This window comes from Urocampus carinirostris, chromosome 15 (assembly GCF_059441175.1).
Source record: "Urocampus carinirostris isolate Australia breed hairy pipefish chromosome 15, RoL_Ucar_1.0, whole genome shotgun sequence".
Taxonomy (NCBI): domain Eukaryota; kingdom Metazoa; phylum Chordata; class Actinopteri; order Syngnathiformes; family Syngnathidae; genus Urocampus; species Urocampus carinirostris.
The window spans coordinates 36007901-36027904 of NC_142363.1; the positions used below are offsets into that span (position 1 = coordinate 36007901).

The 20004-nt window shown below is 43.6% G+C and overlaps 2 protein-coding genes across 4 annotated transcripts; both read left to right on the forward strand.

Annotated features, from left to right (window-relative positions):
- The first annotated feature begins 1623 nt into the window (after positions 1-1623).
- On the forward strand, positions 1624-8939 carry cnih1 (cornichon family member 1). 2 transcript variants are annotated; one of them, XM_088354621.1, is made up of 6 exons: positions 1624-1861; positions 3127-3195; positions 3368-3406; positions 6816-6928; positions 6992-7135; positions 7758-8939. In XM_088354621.1, the coding sequence occupies exons 1-6, from the start codon at positions 1781-1783 to the stop codon at positions 7783-7785; spliced, it is 474 nt and encodes a 157-aa protein (XP_088210747.1). In that variant the 5' UTR covers positions 1624-1780; the 3' UTR covers positions 7786-8939. The 2 variants fall into 2 exon arrangements, with proteins under 2 accessions (XP_088210747.1, XP_088210748.1); XM_088354622.1 differs by lacking the exon at positions 3368-3406 and having other exon boundaries at positions 1628-1861.
- A 105-nt stretch (positions 8940-9044) lies between these two features.
- On the forward strand, positions 9045-19340 carry LOC148352269 (uncharacterized). Of its 2 annotated transcripts, XM_088354620.1 has the most exons (13): positions 9045-9510; positions 10341-10441; positions 10521-10597; positions 11371-11547; positions 12443-12596; positions 12986-13097; positions 13872-13986; positions 14052-14129; positions 14196-14294; positions 16464-16717; positions 17477-17828; positions 17947-18032; positions 18778-19340. In XM_088354620.1, exons 2-13 carry the CDS (start codon positions 10399-10401, stop codon positions 18869-18871), a joined length of 1641 nt encoding a protein of 546 aa, XP_088210746.1. In that variant the 5' UTR covers positions 9045-9510; positions 10341-10398; the 3' UTR covers positions 18872-19340. The 2 variants fall into 2 exon arrangements, with proteins under 2 accessions (XP_088210746.1, XP_088210745.1); XM_088354619.1 differs by lacking the exon at positions 9045-9510 and having other exon boundaries at positions 9546-10441.
- Positions 19341-20004: the final 664 nt, after the last annotated feature.

The window sequence follows — 20004 nt, forward strand, 5'->3', positions numbered from 1 at the left end:
CTACCGTAAAGCCTCTAAACAACATGGTGCGCGACTGAAAATGTCTAAATTTCAGGTAAAAATGCGCTTTTTTTTTTAAAAGAATCATTGTTATTTTGCCGTGCACTCGCCTGACACTAGTTAACCCACTGCTGGCACGTGTGTCATAGGCAGGGTTGGGTAGGGTTACTTTAACTTGATTACTTTCAATTACTTTTGGATGACTCCAATACCAAATATGCTAATAAAAGACAAAAGAAACTAAATAGGAATAAAATGACTGAATTTTGTGCAGGCTCGGGGAGTAACAGAATACATGGAACGGCAAAAATGATGTTGGCAAGCTGTTTGGATTTTTTTTCATTTTGTTTGTCGCATTTTATGTTCGTTTTGCCGGAGACCAAAAAGATCAAAGCCAGGAGAGAAAGCTTACCACGTGTTGCGAGTCATCATTTTATTCATATTTAGTTTATTTTGTCTTTTATTAGCATATTTGGTATTGGAGTCATCCAAAAGTAATTGAAAGTAATCCAGTTAAAGTAACCCTACCCAACCCTGGTCATAGGTTGCTGACCCCTGGCGTAGACAATCAGTATCTCGCCGCGTGTTCAATTTCAGGGATTCGGACCAGAAAAAAGGTCCTAAGAGCTGTTTAGTTGTGGACTTTTATCACAAAGTAATTCAATAAAACGGAGTACACTCCAGGCCAATTAATCAGGACAGTGTGCTCCCACCAAAAGGCATCGGAAAACGGGTGACGACAGTTTTTGTAGGAATGGGGTGTAAAGTGGCAAGACGGAACATGAAACTCGAACAGGCCAAGAAACTCGCCTTTTCACAACAGTCCTTTGTTAAAACTGGACACAGCTGAAGTTTGGCCATAAGGGCTTGCTGGAGAAGTACTGATATAAAAGGATACATTTGAACATGAATACAGCATGTCAATACTTCATAAATGTGGACAAACGTACTTGAATTTATAACAACCAAATGAGTCATGTGATTTTCTAAGTAAATGTTTTGATTAAATGATAAAACTTATAAAGGTTGAAAATATAATCAGTAACACATTTTAATCGTCTAACAGTTCTTACACTAACCACTCATTCACCAGGTAACCATACTTAGAAATAAATGATAAGTCACAAAAACAATGCTTTACACATTCATTTAATTTAAACAGTCAACAAAATCACTGTATACCCGTGACAAAATTAAGCCGCGTCTGACCCAGCCAATATGGCCGACTGTTTACATTCGGGTGACGTCACGCGAAACCTATCACTAGTATTCAAATTGATCATTTTGGTTCTAATGTTAATGCAAAATTAGTTTGATTTTTTTTTGTACGGTAGTGATTAGTGTTTTGTTCAGTAAAGTATTTTTAAATCGATTCTTCCATTTCCTGTCATATTCGGCAGCGTCGAACAACTTGCATTCCAGGAAAGTAGGACGTCAAGAGATTTTCAACCTCCAAATAGAAGAAAAGATGTCATTCCAACGATATTTTCCACTTTTTCTGAAACTCTTTGAGGTCGTATCTGGTACAATAAGAGTGGAATAAATCAAATTTGTTCTCGAGTGCAGCAAAAGAGCTAGCTGCGATGACGCCAAATGGCCGCCAGAGAGCGCCGAGCAGACAGCTCCCACGCTGTTAAGGGAGACAGAAGAAGAAGGCAAGGAGACGAAGCCAGGCCGGGCTAATCTCCAGGCCGCCTATCTGTCGTGAAGGCATTTTGCGTCACAGGCGGACCCGCCGGAGCGAAGGCGATACGCCGCAAGAAGCCCTGCCGCTGCCGCCATGGCCTTCACATTTGCGGCCTTTTGTTACATGTTGGCGCTGCTCCTGACGGCGGCGCTCATCTTCTTCGCCATCTGGCACGTAAGTAGCGCAATAAAACGGGCGGGCCCGCTTTGTTACGCCAATGGCGTAATTCCTCTCTCACGTCATACTCGCGTCTACCTGACGTAAATGTTGGAGAATACCGGCTTGACGACGACGGCCACGACGTCGAGCGGTTTTCTTGACGTCATTTCACTTTTTTGTCATGATATTTATCGTCACCATTGACTCCAAATTAAAAAAATGTTGTCATCGAATGACCAAAGCGGTTTACGAGATATTAACGGAAACTAGCAAGCTTAGCGTTAGCTTAGTGGTCAGGGACGAGAGTCCCGCCGCTGTTGAAATCTCGCGAGAGCGTCCGCTGCTCGTTCTCAAGCATATCTACCAATACTGCCGTTTTTAGCCACCCCCCCCCCCCCCCCCCCCCAAATTATAGCATGTTTACATCTCTCTTTCCCTTAATAAAGGACAGGATATGCTTAAATATAATGTAAAACGCTAGCTAAAAAATGTAAAGAAGGAAAAAAAGTGAACAACGCAACGTTGAAAATACTCCAGTGCCTTGAAATGGTTCAGTCCATCTGAATTCAAGCACCGCAGCAGGAGTATTTTTGTATCACAGCATTGCAGTAGTAGTAGTATTTTTATAGAAGATCTGTGTGGAGGAGTGGGTTAAGATCCCTCCTGCAGTGTGTGCAAACCTGGTGAAAGACTACAGGAAACGTTTGACATCTGTTATAGCAAACAAAGGCTACTGTACCAAATATTAATTTACACTCATTTCCTCAGGTGTTAAAATGCTTATTTGCATCTATACAACACAATTTAATTGTTTAAAAAAATCATGCACTGTGATTTCTGGATTTTTCTTCTTAGTTTATCTCCTTCTCAGTGGACATGCACCTACGAGAAAAATTTCAGACTCCTCCATGATTTGTAAGTGGGAGAAATAACTAAATAGCAGGGTGTTCAAATACTTATTTTCTTGTGTGTGTTTTAACATGAATTGAGTTTTTAGGTTTGTGCTAATATGCAACAAGTGAAAATGTCAAATAAGGAGGGAAAACAAAGATCTCATTCATCATTGTTATTATTATAAAAACATCATGGATGAAAACCGCTCAAATTAGCACAAAGTATGTACTAGCAGCAAGATTGATGACGCAAATGAAGCAGCTAAGTCAACAACAACAAAAAAACTCTTTTAATCGGCGCTGGGTTCCTTCATTTAAAAGGTACTGGAAAAATTGTCTTTGAAAGTGCTTGAATTTGGCCATGTGTAAATATTTTATTTGGTGCAGATCATCGCGTTCGACGAACTCAAGACGGATTACAAGAATCCCATCGATCAGTGCAACACTTTGAATCCGGTAGGTGATTTCACCGGTTTTCCTCCAGCTCGCAAAAAAGAACAACCTTTTCCAGGCTTTTTCTGCACTGTCATGCTAAATGGATCAGCAGGCCTAACCGCAACTTCCTCTTAACGCTATGTTTTTTTTTTGTATCCTACACCTCCTCTCTTTCTAAACCCCCAATTAAAAGACGCTCAAAAAGATTAAACGTGTCAAACTTGCCCTGAAGGTTTGTACCGACCTTTCGGATGTTGTGCACGAAACCGAAGCCTTTGTAAAGCTCTTTCCACTTAGCTCATGTCGGCCTCTGCGTTTTTGTCATCCGTCTGGAAATGTACATGTGGTTTTGCGCCATTTTGTCTGCGGTTTTGTCTCTTTTCCGAGTTGGCGAATGCACGATCGATGGAAGCTAAAGGCGCTAACTGAAAAGACTTGCAAAGGCTCCAAACATGCATGAGTTCGAATTCTTCCCATTATTCCCCTTTTGCTTGCGTAGCTGTTGAGTGAAAGGAAGTCAGGCGCTCAGTCTTTTCACCAAAAATAACTCTTCCTAGATCACGCCCGAATCTAGGATTGCTTGTATCTCCAGCCAATTTTCCCAATTGAAAACCAATTAATCTGGCTGCCCAGGCGACAATGACACCATCTAAAACCTACATGAGGGCAAGAAAAAAACTCAAAAAGCTCAAGTCAGGTCAAGTCATTTTTATTTTTATAGCCCTTTATCGCAAAGAGTGTCAGAGGGCTGCACTGACCAGATTATTGCAAACCACAGACTATTATGACACTATCCCCTGATCTAAAACCTACATGAGGGCAAGGAAAAACTCAAAAAGCTCTGCATGACGAAAATGCAGAAACCCTGAGAAGGGGCCACGCATGAGTTCATATTCCTTTTAGGGTGACTAGGCCAAAATGTAATAGTAATAATGATAATCATTAAAGTAATGGGCAGTTAGAATTTATTCCGTTATTAAAAAAGGTGAAGAAGTCGCATTGTTCATTGTTTGGTCCGAGAGGTATGACGTTCAACTGTTTTATTATTTAGCATTATACAATATCTAAATTTATATCATTTAATTACAGTATTGGACTGAATAACCTGTAACTCTGGGTACAGTGGACTCAAAACATAAATAAAAGACACCATTCTGATCACTAAAACACACATTCAAATAGTCATTGAATTTAAAAACGCAGTCGTATGATATTAACAAAATAAAAGTTGCACTTACCATGGAGGACGTGGGCTGTTGCTCATGGAGGAGTGAGGGAGCAATGTGTTTTTACGCAAAAGTATAGGAATCACTTTTATTATCGTATTTCTATAACGGCGACGCCATCTAATGTGGTAGAAAAGACTGAAGAAGTCTTAGTGTTGTGGGTCTTTGATGACATTTAGCAGCACAGTGCAATATATTTGTACACGATTGCGCCTTTCCCCATTTTCATGGCTTCTGTCACGTGTGGCCCCGTCATCTGCAAGCTGGCACGCATGCTTCCCTTCCACACATTTTCGTCCACCAGGGGGCAGCGGAGCTTTGGTCACGTCTCATTTTCCTTTATGATGACATAAGTCAAATGTGTCTGAAAGCAAAGCTCGGGTGTCCACAGCTAAGTGATGGGAATGTTCTTTTTAGAGAACCGGCTCTTTCGGCTCGGCTTACTCGAAGAGCCAACTAATGGGTTTCCTAGCTCGTTTTTAACAAGCGGCTCTTTCAGTACATTGAAAACTGCTTACTAATTGGAATTCACACTCTTTCCTTTAAAAAAACATGTATTTTTTAGAGAACCGGCTCTTTTAGCTCATCATAGAGACAGCTAATGGGTATTCCGGCCTTTTTTTTTTTTTTTTTTTTTCTTGATAACCGACTCTTTCGACTCTGCTCATTCAAAAGAGCCGGCAGATTACAATCCTGGCTCTTTCTATAGAATCGGCTCTTTTGACTCGGCTATTCCAGCTCCCAAACAGCTCTTCATATTTGTTTTTTTCCCTTAAATCCAAATATGATGTCCCTTTTATGCAAGTAAATGACTCCATAATTCATGAATACAATCTAATATACTACTAGATTATGTTAGCATTCAATTTTTCACTCTAGAGTGAACTTTTATCTCATTCAAACTTAAGACTTTTTTCTACTATGCAACTGCAAAGTCGTGTTTATTTCAGGGATTCTATTAAAATTTTTTACTTTTCAGTGCCACGACATACAAATAAGGTAAAATGAATAATAAATACAAAAATAAAGTTTAAAATGAGTTTTGTATAACAAAGTTAAAAGACAAACTGCGATCGGTGACAAAGACACCAAATTAAAAAGAAATAACAGTCGTGGAGTAAATAACAGAACAATTTCAGTTGTTTTATTTAGGCAATGTTTTAAAGTCAAACAAGAATACTGAATCCCTGGGAAAAAATGAACATTGGTCAATAGGGCTGCACCATTTTGGAAATAAAGAAAAAAATGAGAGAAAAGAAAATTGCATTTTCCTTGCTACTTTTGTTTTTGTGAGTACAGACACTGCCCGACCTACGAATGGTAAATGGTGTGCATTTCTATAGCGCTTTTCAAGTCAATGAAGACCTCCCAAAGCGCTTTACAATGTGCCTCACACTTACCCATTCACTCACAGACGATGGTTCGTAAGTTGAATTTGTTCGCGAATTGCTACAGTGCTAGATTCTGTATGTTTAAGGCTTGTACAAGTAACCTTTTTTGTTTTGTATTAAAAAGCAAACATTTCATAAAATATGCTCTACAAAGTTGAGTTTAACTTACTTTTGGAAGATGGGCTTCGAGAGGTCCTCCTCCGTGGGAAAAAAACATTTTCTCAACCGCATCAAGCTTTCTTATTCCACTTTTATTTCAAAAGAAATGACTCGCCTCTTCTTAGCACTTGACACCAATCATATTGAATGGAAGTTCCCTGGTTCGAGACCGGGTGGAAGGATTTGTTGGTCGGGAGAGGGACGGGCACCACCGGGCTGTACTTGCCCAAGACACACCAGGGGAAGTGGTGCCCCGATCAATCGTGTGCTTAAGGGATACAAGCCACCAATTAAGTCTCTAAGTTTGATTGTACTCTGCTTCATTCAAATGAGTCAAAATTTGGCTCGTTTTTCTGCTTTTTATACATTTTCTCTCCTTTTATCTTCTGTATTGAACTCTATTAGCCAACACCTATCCAGCCCTTATTGAAATCGTGTAAGCATTATGGCAGAATTGATGTCAGTTTTTAGTAGCCCATTGACACAAAATGATCCTAGATCATAGTTAAGAGCTCAAAATAGCACACAAGTGTTAGCAGCAAGATAGCCACTTTGTCAAAGTCTGCAACAAAAAACCTTGCTGGAGTTCTTCCTCTGAAGGTAATGGAAATTGGCCTTAGAAGTGCTTGAATTGAGCCACTTTAAAGAGTTGGTTCATAGAGCCGTTAAGTCTGCGAACATCACATCATCGTCCCCCGAAGGGAGCCGGCTCCTGATTGGCAGGGAGTCGGCTCCTGTGGTTCACTTCAACCCCCCTAGCTGAGGAGCTTTGCTGGGGTGGACTCTCCCAGCATGCCGCGTACCCCGGAATGGCCACGTTTTGGGTGGAATAACGTCTTCATTTCTGGTATGTTTATTTTCCTAGCTGGTGCTTCCGGAATACCTGATCCACTTCTTCTTTTGCGTGATGTTCTTGTGCGCCGCCGAGTGGCTGACCCTGGTACTCAACCTGCCGCTGCTGGCCTATCATGTGTGGAGGTGAGGGAGGGAGGCGGGGCTCCCGTCGCACCTTATTCCTGACTCCGCCCACTTTTCCGGCAGGTACACCAGCAGGCCGGTGATGAGCTGCCCGGGTCTTTACGACCCGACCACCATTATGAACGCGGACGTTCTGGCCTTCTGCCAGAAGGAAGGATGGTGCAAGCTGGCTTTCTACCTGCTCTCCTTCTTTTACTATCTATACGGGTATGTCTATGTGTCTCTATTGCTCTCTCTGTCTGTGTGTCTCTCTCTATCGCTCTCTCTTCCTTCTTTCTCTCTATTGCTCTCTTTCTCTCTCTATTTCTTTCTCTGCATCTTTCTCTTTCGCTCTTTCTCTCACGTTCTTTCTCTCTCTCTCTTGCTCTTTCTCGCTCTTTCTCTCTTGCTCTTTCTCTCTTTTGCTCTTGCTCTATCTTTCTTGCTCTTTCTTTCTCTCTTGCTCTTTCTTTGTCTTTCTCTGTGTCTCTTTCTCCTTCTGTCTGTGTGTCTTTTGCTCTCTTTCTTTCTCTATTTTTCTCTTTCTCTCTTGCTCTCTCTCTCTTGCACTTTCTCTCTCTCTTTCTCCTTGTCTCTTTCTTTCTCTTTCTGTCTGTGTATCTTTATTGCTCTTTCTTTCTCTTCCCCTTTCTCTCTCTCGCTTTCTTTCTCTCTTGCTTTCTTCCTTTCTGTCTCCTTTTCTCTCATGTCCCTCTCTTTTTTTGTCTCTCTTTTTCTCGGTCTTTCTCTCTCTCCTCTTTCTCTTTCTCTTTTTTTCTCTCTTTCTCTCTCTCTCTTTTTTTTTTTCCTTCCCTGACAAACGTCCCGGCTGTTCTTTGTTACTTTGCAGGATGATTTACGTCCTGGTGAGCTCCTAAAGGCAAGGACTGGCGCAGGACGACGGCCCATCGGATCCGGGACAGATGTCGGTGCCGGGACCGGTGTCCTACGCGGCCGTCGGCATCCCAAAATGCAGCCATTACAAACGTTAGGGGCGGCAGACGCCATCTTGAAGAGACGTAGCAACATCGAAAGGACAACTTTGTCTTCTTTCCCTTTTCTATGTTTTACTTTCGGCGGCTTAGGTGAGTGAGCAAGAGTGTCGGCGTGTCCTTTTCCGCCTTTTGAAGGCCAAACGTCAACTTTGGTGCCCCAAACGTCCCGGCTCAATGAGCAAGGTGTTGGACAACGGCGTCCCCTTCAGTTACTCTTTGTCTACGTCCGTTTTGCTCAAACTGGCCAAATTGTGTCCACCGACGGACGGGCTGCAAAACAGATGTGTGTCCTTTTTTCTCTCTCGTGCTGTGTTTTTCTCCTGCTCTCTCCCTCTTTCTTACTTACTCTCCTCCTCTGACTCTCCACCTTTCTCTCTCTCTCTCTCTCTCTCTCTCTCTCGCTCCACCTCTGTGTCTCTCTCGCTCCACCTCTGACTCTCGATCTCTCTCTCGCTCCACCTCTGACTCTCGATCTCTCTCTCGCTCCACCTCTGACTCTTTCTTTTTCTCTCTCCACCTCTGACTCTCTCTTTTGCTCATTATTTCTCTCTGCTCTCTCCCTCTCTTTCTTGCTCTCTCCCTCTTTTTTGCTCTGTCTACCTCTGACTCTCTCTCTGCACCTCTGACTCTCGATCTCTCTCCACCTTTGATTCTCCCTCTCTTTTGCTCATTCTTTCTCTCTTCTCTCTCTGTCTCTTTCTTGCTCTCTCCCTCTCTTTTTTCTCTCTCTCCCCCTCTGACTCTCTTTTGCTCCTTCTTTCTCTCACTTTTTCTCTTTCTATATCTAGCTTTCTTTCTCTCTTTCCCTTTTTCGTTTTGGTTCTGCGAGTGTTTGCGCATCTATTTTTTTTCCGCTTTTTAAGGCAAAATGTCGACTTTGGTGCCACAGACGTCCCGGCTCAGGTAGCAAGGCGGTCGGCAACAGCCACTCTTTGCGTACGTCGATTTTGCTGAAAGCGACTGAATTTTGTCCTCCGACAAGCCGTCAACATCCAAATGTCACTCGCAAGAAAGAAATAAAAGTGTCCCAGTCGCTTTTCGTTTGCCTTTTATTCCTAGCGGTATTTACAATTGAATTAACAAACAGTCGCTCCACTTCTTCACCTTTCGGTTCAATGTCTCTGTGTATGTCAAAAAGCTTGTTTTTGTTGAAAGACTCTCTCCAACAATTAATAGGGGTCAGTGTTTGGTGCCTGCAGTCTCTCTTTTCTCCAAAAGATGTCAGCATTACCCCATTTTCCAGTCTCCTTCACTTTTCCTCTCCCCCCCTCTCTTATAAGTACCCCCGGCTTCCACCTCACTTTGCTGAACCGTTTTAATTCTGGAAGACTTTCACTCACCAAAACGACAAGCCGTCGTCTCCCACGACCTCCTCCTTCACTTCCCTCCACGTTCCAAGACGTGCCACTCCGACCGTCTTTTTAAAGGTATTCCCAAGTCTCCTTTTCAAGATTTCCTCCACCGCAAGATCTGCCCTTAGGTCCCCCTCTCAAGTTTTCCCTCTTGGTCCCAACACCTGACATTTCAACCGTCATCTTAAAGGAATTCCCAAGTCAAGATTCTCTCTCAAGATCTCAGCAGTTCTGGTCCTCCAACCTCATCTTGCCGGTGAAGTCTTTTGTTGTTTCTGGTTAAATAGACCACATCCCTTGTGTCCTGCGTTTGGGTCTTTCTGACACTTTGTGATTAATGGTGAAGTGGAGAGACCGTTTCCCCTATGAAAATGCACTATGCAAATCAGTGTTTCTGGGGATGAGATAAGCTCTAATGTCTTTTCATATGTCATCTTTACCACTAGTGGTAATATTTTTCATTTTTGTGCATAATATATATTAATAATTGGTAATTTATGGATAAAACTATCTAAAGAGCTTTTATTTGGGTGGGCACTGCCCCCTCTGGACATCCCAGGATGGGAGTGAGTCATCCAGAAAGGAGTTTTAACATCTAATTCTTTCGACATACAGAAGCAAACAAAAAGTTTTTCTTGCTCTCCAAGGAAGTGGAGGATTTTAAAGAGGCGGGGGCAATATTTGGTAAACCTCGAAGGTCAATAACTATTTACTGGGTTTTTACGGGTGCCTAGAAAATGCTTGCATTTTGAGATTGTGTTACAAGGTGGGAAGAGTACATGTCAATGCTTAAAATTGTTGCCGTGTTTCTTGGCAGTCTGACCCGATAGGCCAAACATGAAATGAAGAAACATTTCAAAAGTGTCTAAAATATCATGCCAACACTGCTCTCTGGTGGTTTTGCTTTGCCATTTCATTTTTTCATCTCTCGCGATTAACGGCGGCTGGTATTAGTTTGCATTGCTGTCGGGAGTGGGTCAAGTACATTTTCGAGCGTTCGTCTCAGGATGGAGAGGTCGCCGGTCCAATTCCCGCCTCCTCGGAGTTTAATATGGAAGGGTTAACCTTTCTGCATTTTCTTTTTAGCGTGAGAGTGAAAAAAACAGGTTCTTTGGCGCAGAGGGCCGGCCACTTCCTGGAGCAGATGGTCGCCAGGCCGCCCGGCGTGCACCCGCATCCTGGCCAAAGTCCGCTCGCCGCCTGCAAAAAGCAAACCTTGGAGGGTCTTCAAGCGACGTGCGTTTGCTGACTTTTACCCCCTTTCAGGCCACGAGAGAGGAGGGGGTTCTAGGGTGGTCATGCATCAGTCCCGGGAGGAGGAGCTCGTCTCGCAAATCTCCTCGGTGAGTCTTAAAGCAGGGGGGAAAAAAAATCATTTTAATGTTGTGTTTTCAAGGATTGAAATGTGCTTGGATTTTGGCTGACGTGGGTGTAAATGCTGGAAATTGTTGCCATGTCCCTCAATAAGTGCTTAAAAACGATGTCGCACTGATTTCTGGTGACCTGGCTTTACAATTTCAATTCATCCTTTGGGATTATCATTAAAAGTAACTGCTATTCGTTTGTACAACATGGTCATGTGAAGTGTCATCGCCCCCTGCAGGACAGGTGTATACTACACCTAATCAGGGCATTTTGACATGTACATTAGTGCAAGGATTACGTCTCAATTATGGGCCATGCAAAAACTGAAGGTAACGTTTCCCAGTGCTAAATTGGAATGGGAAGAATTTCAATTTGCGATTTTCTCGAAATCTAAAACTCTCAGGTCTTGATAAATGCACACACAAGATTAAAAATGGCATGACAGATTTGTGGTACGTGATTCATACCGGCTAGTTTTTTTTTTTGTACTGGAGGCATCGAACGGGCAAAAGGTATAGAAACCCAGTTTTATAAATAAAGCAATGACAATGAACAGTTGTTTTCCTGATGACATTTTCCGAACTTATCGGCTACTTTTCAAAATTTCAATTGAAAAGCGATTATTTTAATTAGTGCTTGCTGCTCAACGTTGGAGTTGCACTTTGTTTGTTTTTGGCGCCCTCTAGTGTCAAGTCTATTTTCGGAGGGCAGAAGAACAGGGTTTTCTTTTTGGTGTCGTTTTTGAGTGCAGTTGCAGCGTCTGGTCTCGGAGCTGAAGACGAGCCTGACTGGGGCCCTCCTTGAGTTGGCCCAGGTCCAGCATGGGGACTCTGTCCTGAGGGGCCAACTGGGGGCCCAACTGGAGGCCCAACGGCGCCGCTGCCGCCAGAAAGCCAGACGCCTGGAGGCCCTGGTGGAGGCCCTCAAGGTGGGGACGAGTGAGGTGACGTTTTCTGCTCTCGCTCTCTCTCTATGGTTCTCTTTCTTTCTCTTCTTTCTCTCTCTTGTTCAGTCTTTCTGTCTCTTTCTTCCTCTCATTCTTTCTTGTTTTTTTTTCTTTGTCTTTCTTTCTTGCGCTCTCTTTCTCTTTTCTCTTTCTATCTTTCTCGATCTCTCGTTTTCTGTGTTCTTCTCTTTCTCCCACTTGCTCTCTCTCTTTCTCCCCCCCGCCTCTCTCTCTCTCTCTCTCTCTCTCTGCCTTTCTCTTTGACTTTCTTTCTCTCCCTCCGCCTTTCTCTCTCTCTCTGCCTTTCTCTCTGTCTCTCCGCCTTTCTCTCTCTCTTTTTTTCTCTCTCTGCCTTTCTCTGTCTCTCCCTCCGCCTTTCTCTGTCTCTCTGCCTTTCTCTTGTTCTCTCGAAGACCCTCGTGATTGGTCATCCCTGTCGCTTAGTATAAACAATTTAAAAGTTGACTATATTAAAACAATAATGAATATTCAAACATAGAAGCATAATACATTTCCAAAATGAATGAATTTGGTTAATCGTGTTTTATTCCAAAGACATGCATTTCAGGTGAATTGGCCGGTCCAAATTGTCCCTAGGTGTGAATGAGCGAATGAGTTGTCTGTCCCTGTGTGCCCTGCGATTGGCTGGCAACCAGTTCAGGGTGTCCCCTGCCCACTGCCCGATGATTGCTGGGATGGGCTCCAGCCCCCCGCGACCCTACTGAGGATAAGCGGTACGGCTAATGAGATGAGATGAGATGAGGTGTTTTATTACGATTGCTTATAAATATTCTTTACAAAATGATGAACGGTTTCGGAGCCTAAGGAGCCTCCATTTCACTTTTCGTGACGCCTGGCTCGCTGCCGCCCCCTGCAGGAAGATGTCGGCGCAATGCGGAGTCAAGTGCAGGCGCAGCGCCCCTCGCAGGACGTCGAGAGTACTGCGGCCTCACACGCGTCAGGCGGCCGGGAGAAGATCCTCCTACGCTGCTTCCTGCGCGGCCTCCGAGCGGGTCTGGCCGGGGAACCAGGTCCGTACAAAGTCCGGGACTTTGGAAATGGGATTTTAATCCGGTCTATGCAACGATCCAGGGAAAAACATGGGTGCACCTTAAAAAATGCCCGCTTGATGTCGCCAAAAGACAGATCAAAACAACTAGAGCTTGATCTATTTATCTACCCCTCTGTTTATTTTCTTTGTTTATACCACCTTTTCTTGCTCTTTATTTTTTATCCATGTCATTTTTCTTGTCACTCCCTGTCTTTCTCATTATCTATGTCTCTTTCTCCCTCACTTTCTCACACTCCCTTATTTTGTCTTTATCGAAGTGTCTCTCTCTCGTTCTCTCCTTTCTCTTTCTAATCTACTCCCCCCTCCACCTGACACTAGAGTAACGTTACTTTTCTTGATGCAACGCAGACTTTCGACAGCAGGCGGCGCTGCAGCTACTGCACTCGGAGCGCGACTACGTGGACGCTCTGCAGCGGCTCCGGGCTCCGCAAGCTGTAGGCTATGACACTCCACAGCCTCGGTAACTTGTTTTTTTTGTTTGAAAACCGCAATGAAGGAGACAAATCCCTAGTTTGAAACCCTAAAAACACTTTTAAACCACAATATGGAGACAAAACAATGGTTTGGGGCCAAAACCACATTTCCAAACCTTATCTCAAGGACCCTAACCCTACTTCAAACCCTTACTGTGATCTAAAGGAATGGTTTAAAACGTTACTCTGGGGTCCAAACCCGACTTCAGAATCCAAAGAACGCTTTAAAACCCTAGCTTGAAACCCCTAAAGGGTGCTGAAACCATATTTAACCCGAGTTTGAAACCCTATTTGGAAAGCCTTTGAAATCCTAGTGAGAGGCTCAACCTAAACTATCCGTCCATCCATTATCTGCACCGCTTATCCTCAGTAGGGTCACGAGGGTGCTGGAGCCCATCCCAACCATCTTCGGGCAGTGGGCAGGGGACACCCTGAACTGGTTTCAGGACACACAGGGACACACAACCATCCACTCGCTCATTCATACCTAGGGACAATTTGGACTGGCCAATTAACCTGACATGCATATCTTTGGGATGTGGGAGGAAACCCACGCAATTACGGGGAGAACATGCAAACCCCGCACAAAATGGTCAATCTCATGACCTCAGAACTGTGCCGCACACGCGCTAACCACTGCGCCGCCGTGCCCCCTTAAACCTTAACTAGTAACCCTAAAAGACTTTAAACCCCCAAATAGTAATAGAAGTTTATGGGGAGGGGCCAACGTTTTTGTAAAAACCAACCCACCTGTCAAACAGGGAGCAGTTGGCGCAGGAGGCGAAGCATCTGCACGAGCGCCACCTGCGATTCGCCGACGAGCTGCAGGAGCGACTCAAGCATGGGAGGACCCGGCTGAAGATGGCCGACCTGCTGGTGAGCGCGCCCCGAACTTTGCATATGTCCACCACTCGAGCCCCGCCCCCTTTTAATCGCTTCAGGTTCCCGTGCTCGGGGACGCCTACTTGAGCTACGCGAGCGCATTGGCCGCTTGCCTACCAATGGAACTCGGCGAACAGGTAAGTGCCGCCCACCTGAGACCCCCCGGTGTTAATACAAAGGTGCCGATTGCACCCCGCAAACAGCCAATGGGGCGAACCCGAGAGGACGACGAAGACTGTCATTGGCTGTGGCTCCTGCTAGCGCCCGTCGCTCGCCTCCACGCCTACGTCGGTCACCTCCAGGTCAGTCACTGCGTATTCTTAGCTTACGAAAATAATTTAGAGTGGATAGCGACAAACAAAGGTTTAATTTCCCTTACCTGATATGAAGTACACGCTGCAAATCCAAGCATTTTTGATGAGTGCCTCGGTCTAATCTTTCCGCTTCAATGCATTTAAACACAACTCAATTGGTTTTCTTTGACGAGAGTCCGCTGGGATCCTGTCAAAGTTCGGTCTACGTTCACTAAGGTTTTTTCTCCTATTCTGACACACAAACGCGCAGCCAGCGACGACATGGTTCTTTTCCTCTGTCTTCTAACCAGCGCAAGTATCCTTTTACATCCTTGCTAAGTCCTGCCCATCGGAAATGTCACAATGTTTACAAACGAAAGGGTCTTTATTATGTGTTGGAAATGACTCTGTAAACAGCCGTAGTGACCCCACCCCCAATTTCACTTTACAATCCACACCTCAGAACCTATTGGTGTTAAATCCCAGGGGACTCCTGCATTTCATTCAATCAGACATACTAACCCCTTACGTCTTTTTTTTTTTCAACATTTACGACGCACTAACCCCTTATTTGTTTTTTTCAACATATTAAGCCTTTACCTCTTTTTTTTTTTAACATTTACAACATACCAACCCCTTAGTTGTTTTTTTTTTACCACATACTAACCCCTTGTCTTTTTTTCATCATTTAACACAAACTAACTCCTTATGTATTTACGACATATTAATCCCTTACCTCCTTTTTCAAACATTTGAGATACTAACCCCTTACGTCTATTTTCAACATTTTTGACATCCTGACCCCTTATGTTTTTTACATTTTTGACATACAAACCCCTTACGTCTTTCTTTCAACATTTAAGACAAACTAACCACTTATATAATTTTTACGACATACTAACCCCTAGTCTTTTTTTCAACATTTACGACATACTAACATCTGGTCTTTTTTTTTTTTTTTCAACATTTACGACAAGCTAACCCCTTATGTATTTACGACATATTAACCCCTTACCTCCTTTTTTATTCAACATTTTCGACACACTAACCCCTCTTTTTTTCAACATTTAAGACGAACTAACCACTTATATTTTTTTACGACATATTAACCCCTTGTTTTTAATACCACATAACCCCTTACGTATTTTTTCAACATTTTTGGACATACTGATCCCTTATGTCTTTTCAACATTTAAGACAAACTAACCACTTATATATTTTTTACGACATATTAACCCCTTATTCGTTTTTTACCACATACTAACCCCTTTCGGCTTTTGGGGGAATATTTTCGTCATACGAAGCAACCCCTTATGTCTTTTTTTTTTTTCAACATTCTAACACCTTTTGTGTTTTTAACGAATTACTAACCCCTTACCCCTTTTTTCCAACATACTTACCTCTTATGTCTTTTTTTCAACATTTACGACACACTAACCCCTTACCTCCTTTTTTCAACATTTTCGACATACTGACCCCTTCTGTGTTTTTTACATTTTTGACATACTAAACACGTCTTTTTTTTCAACATTTAAAACGAATTAACCACTTGTATTTTTTTTTTACAACATATTAACCCCTTATTTGTTTGTTTTTTACCACATACTAACCCCTTTTGGCTTTTTTGGGAATATTTTCGACATACGAAGCAACCTCTTATGTCTATTTTTTCAACATTCTAACACCTTTTGTGTTTTTAACGAATTACTAACCCCTTACCTCCTTTTTTGTCAACATACTAACTTAACCTCTTACCTTTTTTTTTTTTTTTCAACATTTTTGACATACTGACCCCTTACGTCTTTTTTTTTTAACATTTAAGACATACTAACTAAGCCCTTATGTCTATTTACTCAACATATTTGACATACTAACCCCTTACGTTTTTTCTTTGGACATTTTCCACATACTTATCCCTCGCGTCTTTTTTTGGACATTTTCGCTATCCGAACCCTTTAGGTCTATTCTTTAACATTTCTCATCTCATTAGCTGCAGCGCTTATCCTCAGTAGGGTCGCGGGGGTGCCGGAGCTCATCCCAGCAATCATCGGCGTTAACCCCTATATGTTTTTTTTTTTGACATGCTAAACGTCAACGTGATTTTCGGAATTTTAACCCTTTCCACGTTTTTGTCAACACACTGACCCCCGAAGTGTTACGCGCTTCCTCCTGGACTAGAATTTGCTGCAGCGAACAAGTGCTCAAGATCCGGAGCGCGGTATGCTGCTGGCCCACGAGCGGGATGTCAGGGACATCTTATGGCGATGTCACGCCACTTTGGAGGACGGCGAGGACGAGCGCCCGGAATGCGGACGCTCACCCCGGGCTCCGCGAAGAGGCTCCGAGGTGCCCCATTCCCGAGGGAGAGTCAGAAAGGACTCTGATGCCCGCAACGCCCCCCATGGGACACAAGAAGAGAGTGCAGCGACAAGGTAGATGCAGATGCTTCCTGCTGGCTTGTTGACATCTTTGAATGATTTAGCATGTTTTAAAACCTTAGTTTGGGGCCAAGCTCCTAATTTGGAACCTTACTTTCACATTAAAACCCTAGTTTGAAACCCTGTTGACCAATCCCAAAAGCGCTTTAAAACCCTTGTTTAATGCCAAAATCACTCTTTGAAGTTAAGTCTAGTTTGAAGTTTAAGTTGGCTATAAAACCCTAGTTTTACGCTTAAAACCTAGAAACATTTTAAAACCCTAGTCAGAAATACAAAAAATGCCTTAAAAGCCTAGTTTGGGGCCAAAATTGTAGGGTCTAAATCGACCTCTTACATGCGGGAGAGCTATTTACAAGTTGCTAACGCTGAAAAAGATACACACAAGCATTCGACTTTTTTACAACTGGCAGTTGGAGAGGGGGAGGGTCCAGAAGAGGAGGAAACTTATTCACGTCCGTCTCCTTGGTCGCCCTCCCAACTCTTGGGGGCCTTTCCCCCAGCAAACTGTATTTATTTAGGCAGAACAAAGAAAGAGAAAGAAACGCCCCTTTGGGCGGTACCAAAATATTTGAAACGTGATACACACTTTTTGGGGAAGTACCCTAAGCCCACCTTATAAAAATCCTACCTTGAAGCTCAACTTTGAGGCTGAAAGCAAAGTTTGAAACCCTAGAAAGGCTGTAAAACTTAAATGTGGAGCCAAATTGAGCAGTGAGAAGTTTTAACGTTTCCTCTCTCATCGTTGCCTTGAAGACTCCAGCCAGTCTCGGTTCAGAGCACCGGGTCTGGCGTCGGGGTCGAGTGCTGGTCCCGCAGCCCGGCGCATTGGCACAGACACTCCAGGACGTGCCCAGAAGAGCCACCCGTCTCTGATGGCTCGTCGGCGACCTCACGCAAGGACGAGGACCGGGACAGTCAGGTTCCGGTCCTCCTCGAACCGTCTTCTGGACCACATTGCGTCCGCTGGCAGGTCCCCAGGCGGAGTCCTCGCCCTCCCTCGGAGAGCCCCTCCTGCTGCCGGAGACTCCTCAGCATTGGGACGGAATCGCCGCTACTCCCGAGCAGAAGCGCCTTCAGGCCCATCTGGGACAACCCCACTCCGCAGGTAAGGCTTTTTCTCAGAGTCCGATGGCTGAGGACCTCCGTTTTTGCAAGACCTTTGAGCTACCTACAGGTTTTCAATGTCCACCCACGCTAGTTTTCATTCCTCCTTATTGTTCCAGGCGTCTCCTGAGGGGGCACACAGAATCTTCATGCCGGTCCAGTCTTCCGCCAGGGCCGACTCGTCGGCTTTTCGGGAAGAACAAGGGTAAGTGCTTGTGATGGGACCTTGCTGGATACAGGGTTTTCATGGTCAAATGAAAGGACTTTTTTTGTCCAGTACCGTTAAAAGAAGAAATCCAGGAACAATCAAAAGGACCCGAGCCTAAACTTGAGTTTCAAATCCTCTAGCCTCAAACTTATTTTGGAATCTTAAAATTAGTCTGAAACCCTAACCCTACTTGTAACCCTGTTTTGAATTTAGTTTATCTATCCACCTACCTTGGCCATATCCCTTAAGAGGAATGACCGACAGCAAGACAATAACAAACAAAAACCTTAAAAGGGACACTCTGGGTCACTATGGTCAACAGCAATGCCAGACAGCTTTCACTGGTTTACCCCTGCTGCATCATAAAATTCAGTTTAGAACCCTAATATGGAGCTCACACCCTAGTTCCAAGCCCTAACCCTGTGCCAAACCATAACCCTAGCAAACCTATTCTGTAACATTACCATCAGTTTAGAACCCTAAAATGGAGCTCAAAGCCTAGTTCCTAACCTTCAAACGAGAACTATTTCAGAACTCTAAATTCAGTCAAGTACCCTAATAAGATGCCAATTCTATTTGGTAACCATAAAATAAATGTAAAACCTGTATTTGAAGTCCCAAAACCTAAAACCAAGAAACCTGGCAAGAAATTCAAGCCTTCACCTTTTTTAAGCAGTTTTCAAACCTTGAAAAGCAAACGTTCAAATTCAAGCCTTTTCAAGGATGTTTTGTGGGATTTCAGGGCCGGACGTGGCCCGGGACCTTTGCTGCGGTCTCCTGGTGGACAGTCGTGGGAAGGCAGCGGGGACAGCGAGGGACCCTGCAGCAGCGTCTGAGGGCCAGGGAGGAACGGAATACTAAAAAAAATGTCTTCGGACGCCATTACCGTTACCGAAAAAAGACGTCAGGTACATTTAGTTCCAAAACGGATTATAGTTTGATTGAAAACTACATTTACGCATGCATATACTGGGCCTAAAAAATATATTTTGTGTCATTTCAATCACTGACACCAGAGAGAGATGCAGTTTACACACGCGCAGATTGTCCACCTTACCCCCAGTTCAATTATATCAATTGGATTCATTATTTTGTATTTTGCAGGGAATTGTTATGAGAAAAACATAATTTAGCCTGGTCAATGCGAGGTTCAGCATCTTCACTTTATAAACATAAGTTTGTCGGTAATTTCGAAAGGAAACTGTTGGTGTGTTCAAAACATTGCTTCCTAATGTCTTCTAGATGTACTTTAAGTGTATTTGCCTAATAAACGATACCGAGTACTCTTTGTAGTATTACAAGCAAGTTACTAACCTTAGTTTCCTCTAATTCTTTTGCAAATCCCCAAAAAGATGAAAAATGAGTCGTTTCGGGCGTCCAAGAAATGCTATGTACTTGCACGCAAACAATGTGTTACTCTGCTGCCATCTCCTGGCTTCAAGTCACGATTGCAGCCTTAAGTCTTCAAATGCCGCACCCCACCTCTAAAATGAGGAATTTGTTGTTAACATTGAAGTGTTTTAACATGACATTGAATAAAAGGTATAGTGTTTTTATCAATCGACGTGTGCCTTTTTAAACCACATGAGTCGTTCGGGATCAAATCCTTTGTTACCGCCCGGGGTTCGGTGCGCCGGGGACCCTTCCTGTGGCTGCTGCGGCCCCGGGGACGCTTTGAGACACGCTGGAGAAAATAGGTCTCAGGCAGCTGGTCTGGGATGGCCTCAGGATCATGTGGTATGGAGTGGGATGAAGTGGGTTCGGGATAGGAAGATCTGGGCATCCCTGCCCCAGCAACCCGACCCCGGGTAAGCGAAGGAAAACGGATGGTTAAATCAACAATGTAGCAAATCATTATATATATATATATATATATATGCATGTATAACTTCTTGAAATGATGAGACTGCTTTTTATGGTTATATTTTGGCGTCTTTTGGAAATCTGAAGGAATAGACTTGGACTAATT

Bases quoted from the DNA above. Each gene is read 5' to 3' on its own strand.
- cnih1 (XM_088354621.1), top strand. From the start codon at position 1,781: ATGGCCTTCACATTTGCGGCCTTTTGTTACATGTTGGCGCTGCTCCTG. The intron at 6,929-6,991 runs GTGAGGGAGGGA...CTTTTCCGGCAG, and splicing joins CTGGCCTATCATGTGTGGAG to GTACACCAGCAGGCCGGTGA. The intron at 7,136-7,757 runs GTATGTCTATGT...GTTACTTTGCAG, and splicing joins TTCTTTTACTATCTATACGG to GATGATTTACGTCCTGGTGA.
- LOC148352269 (XM_088354619.1), top strand. From the start codon at position 10,306: ATGGAAGGGTTAACCTTTCTGCATTTTCTTTTTAGCGTGAGAGTGAAA. The intron at 10,442-10,520 runs GTCCGCTCGCCG...ACCCCCTTTCAG, and splicing joins GCACCCGCATCCTGGCCAAA to GCCACGAGAGAGGAGGGGGT. The intron at 13,987-14,051 runs GTGAGCGCGCCC...TAATCGCTTCAG, and splicing joins TGAAGATGGCCGACCTGCTG to GTTCCCGTGCTCGGGGACGC.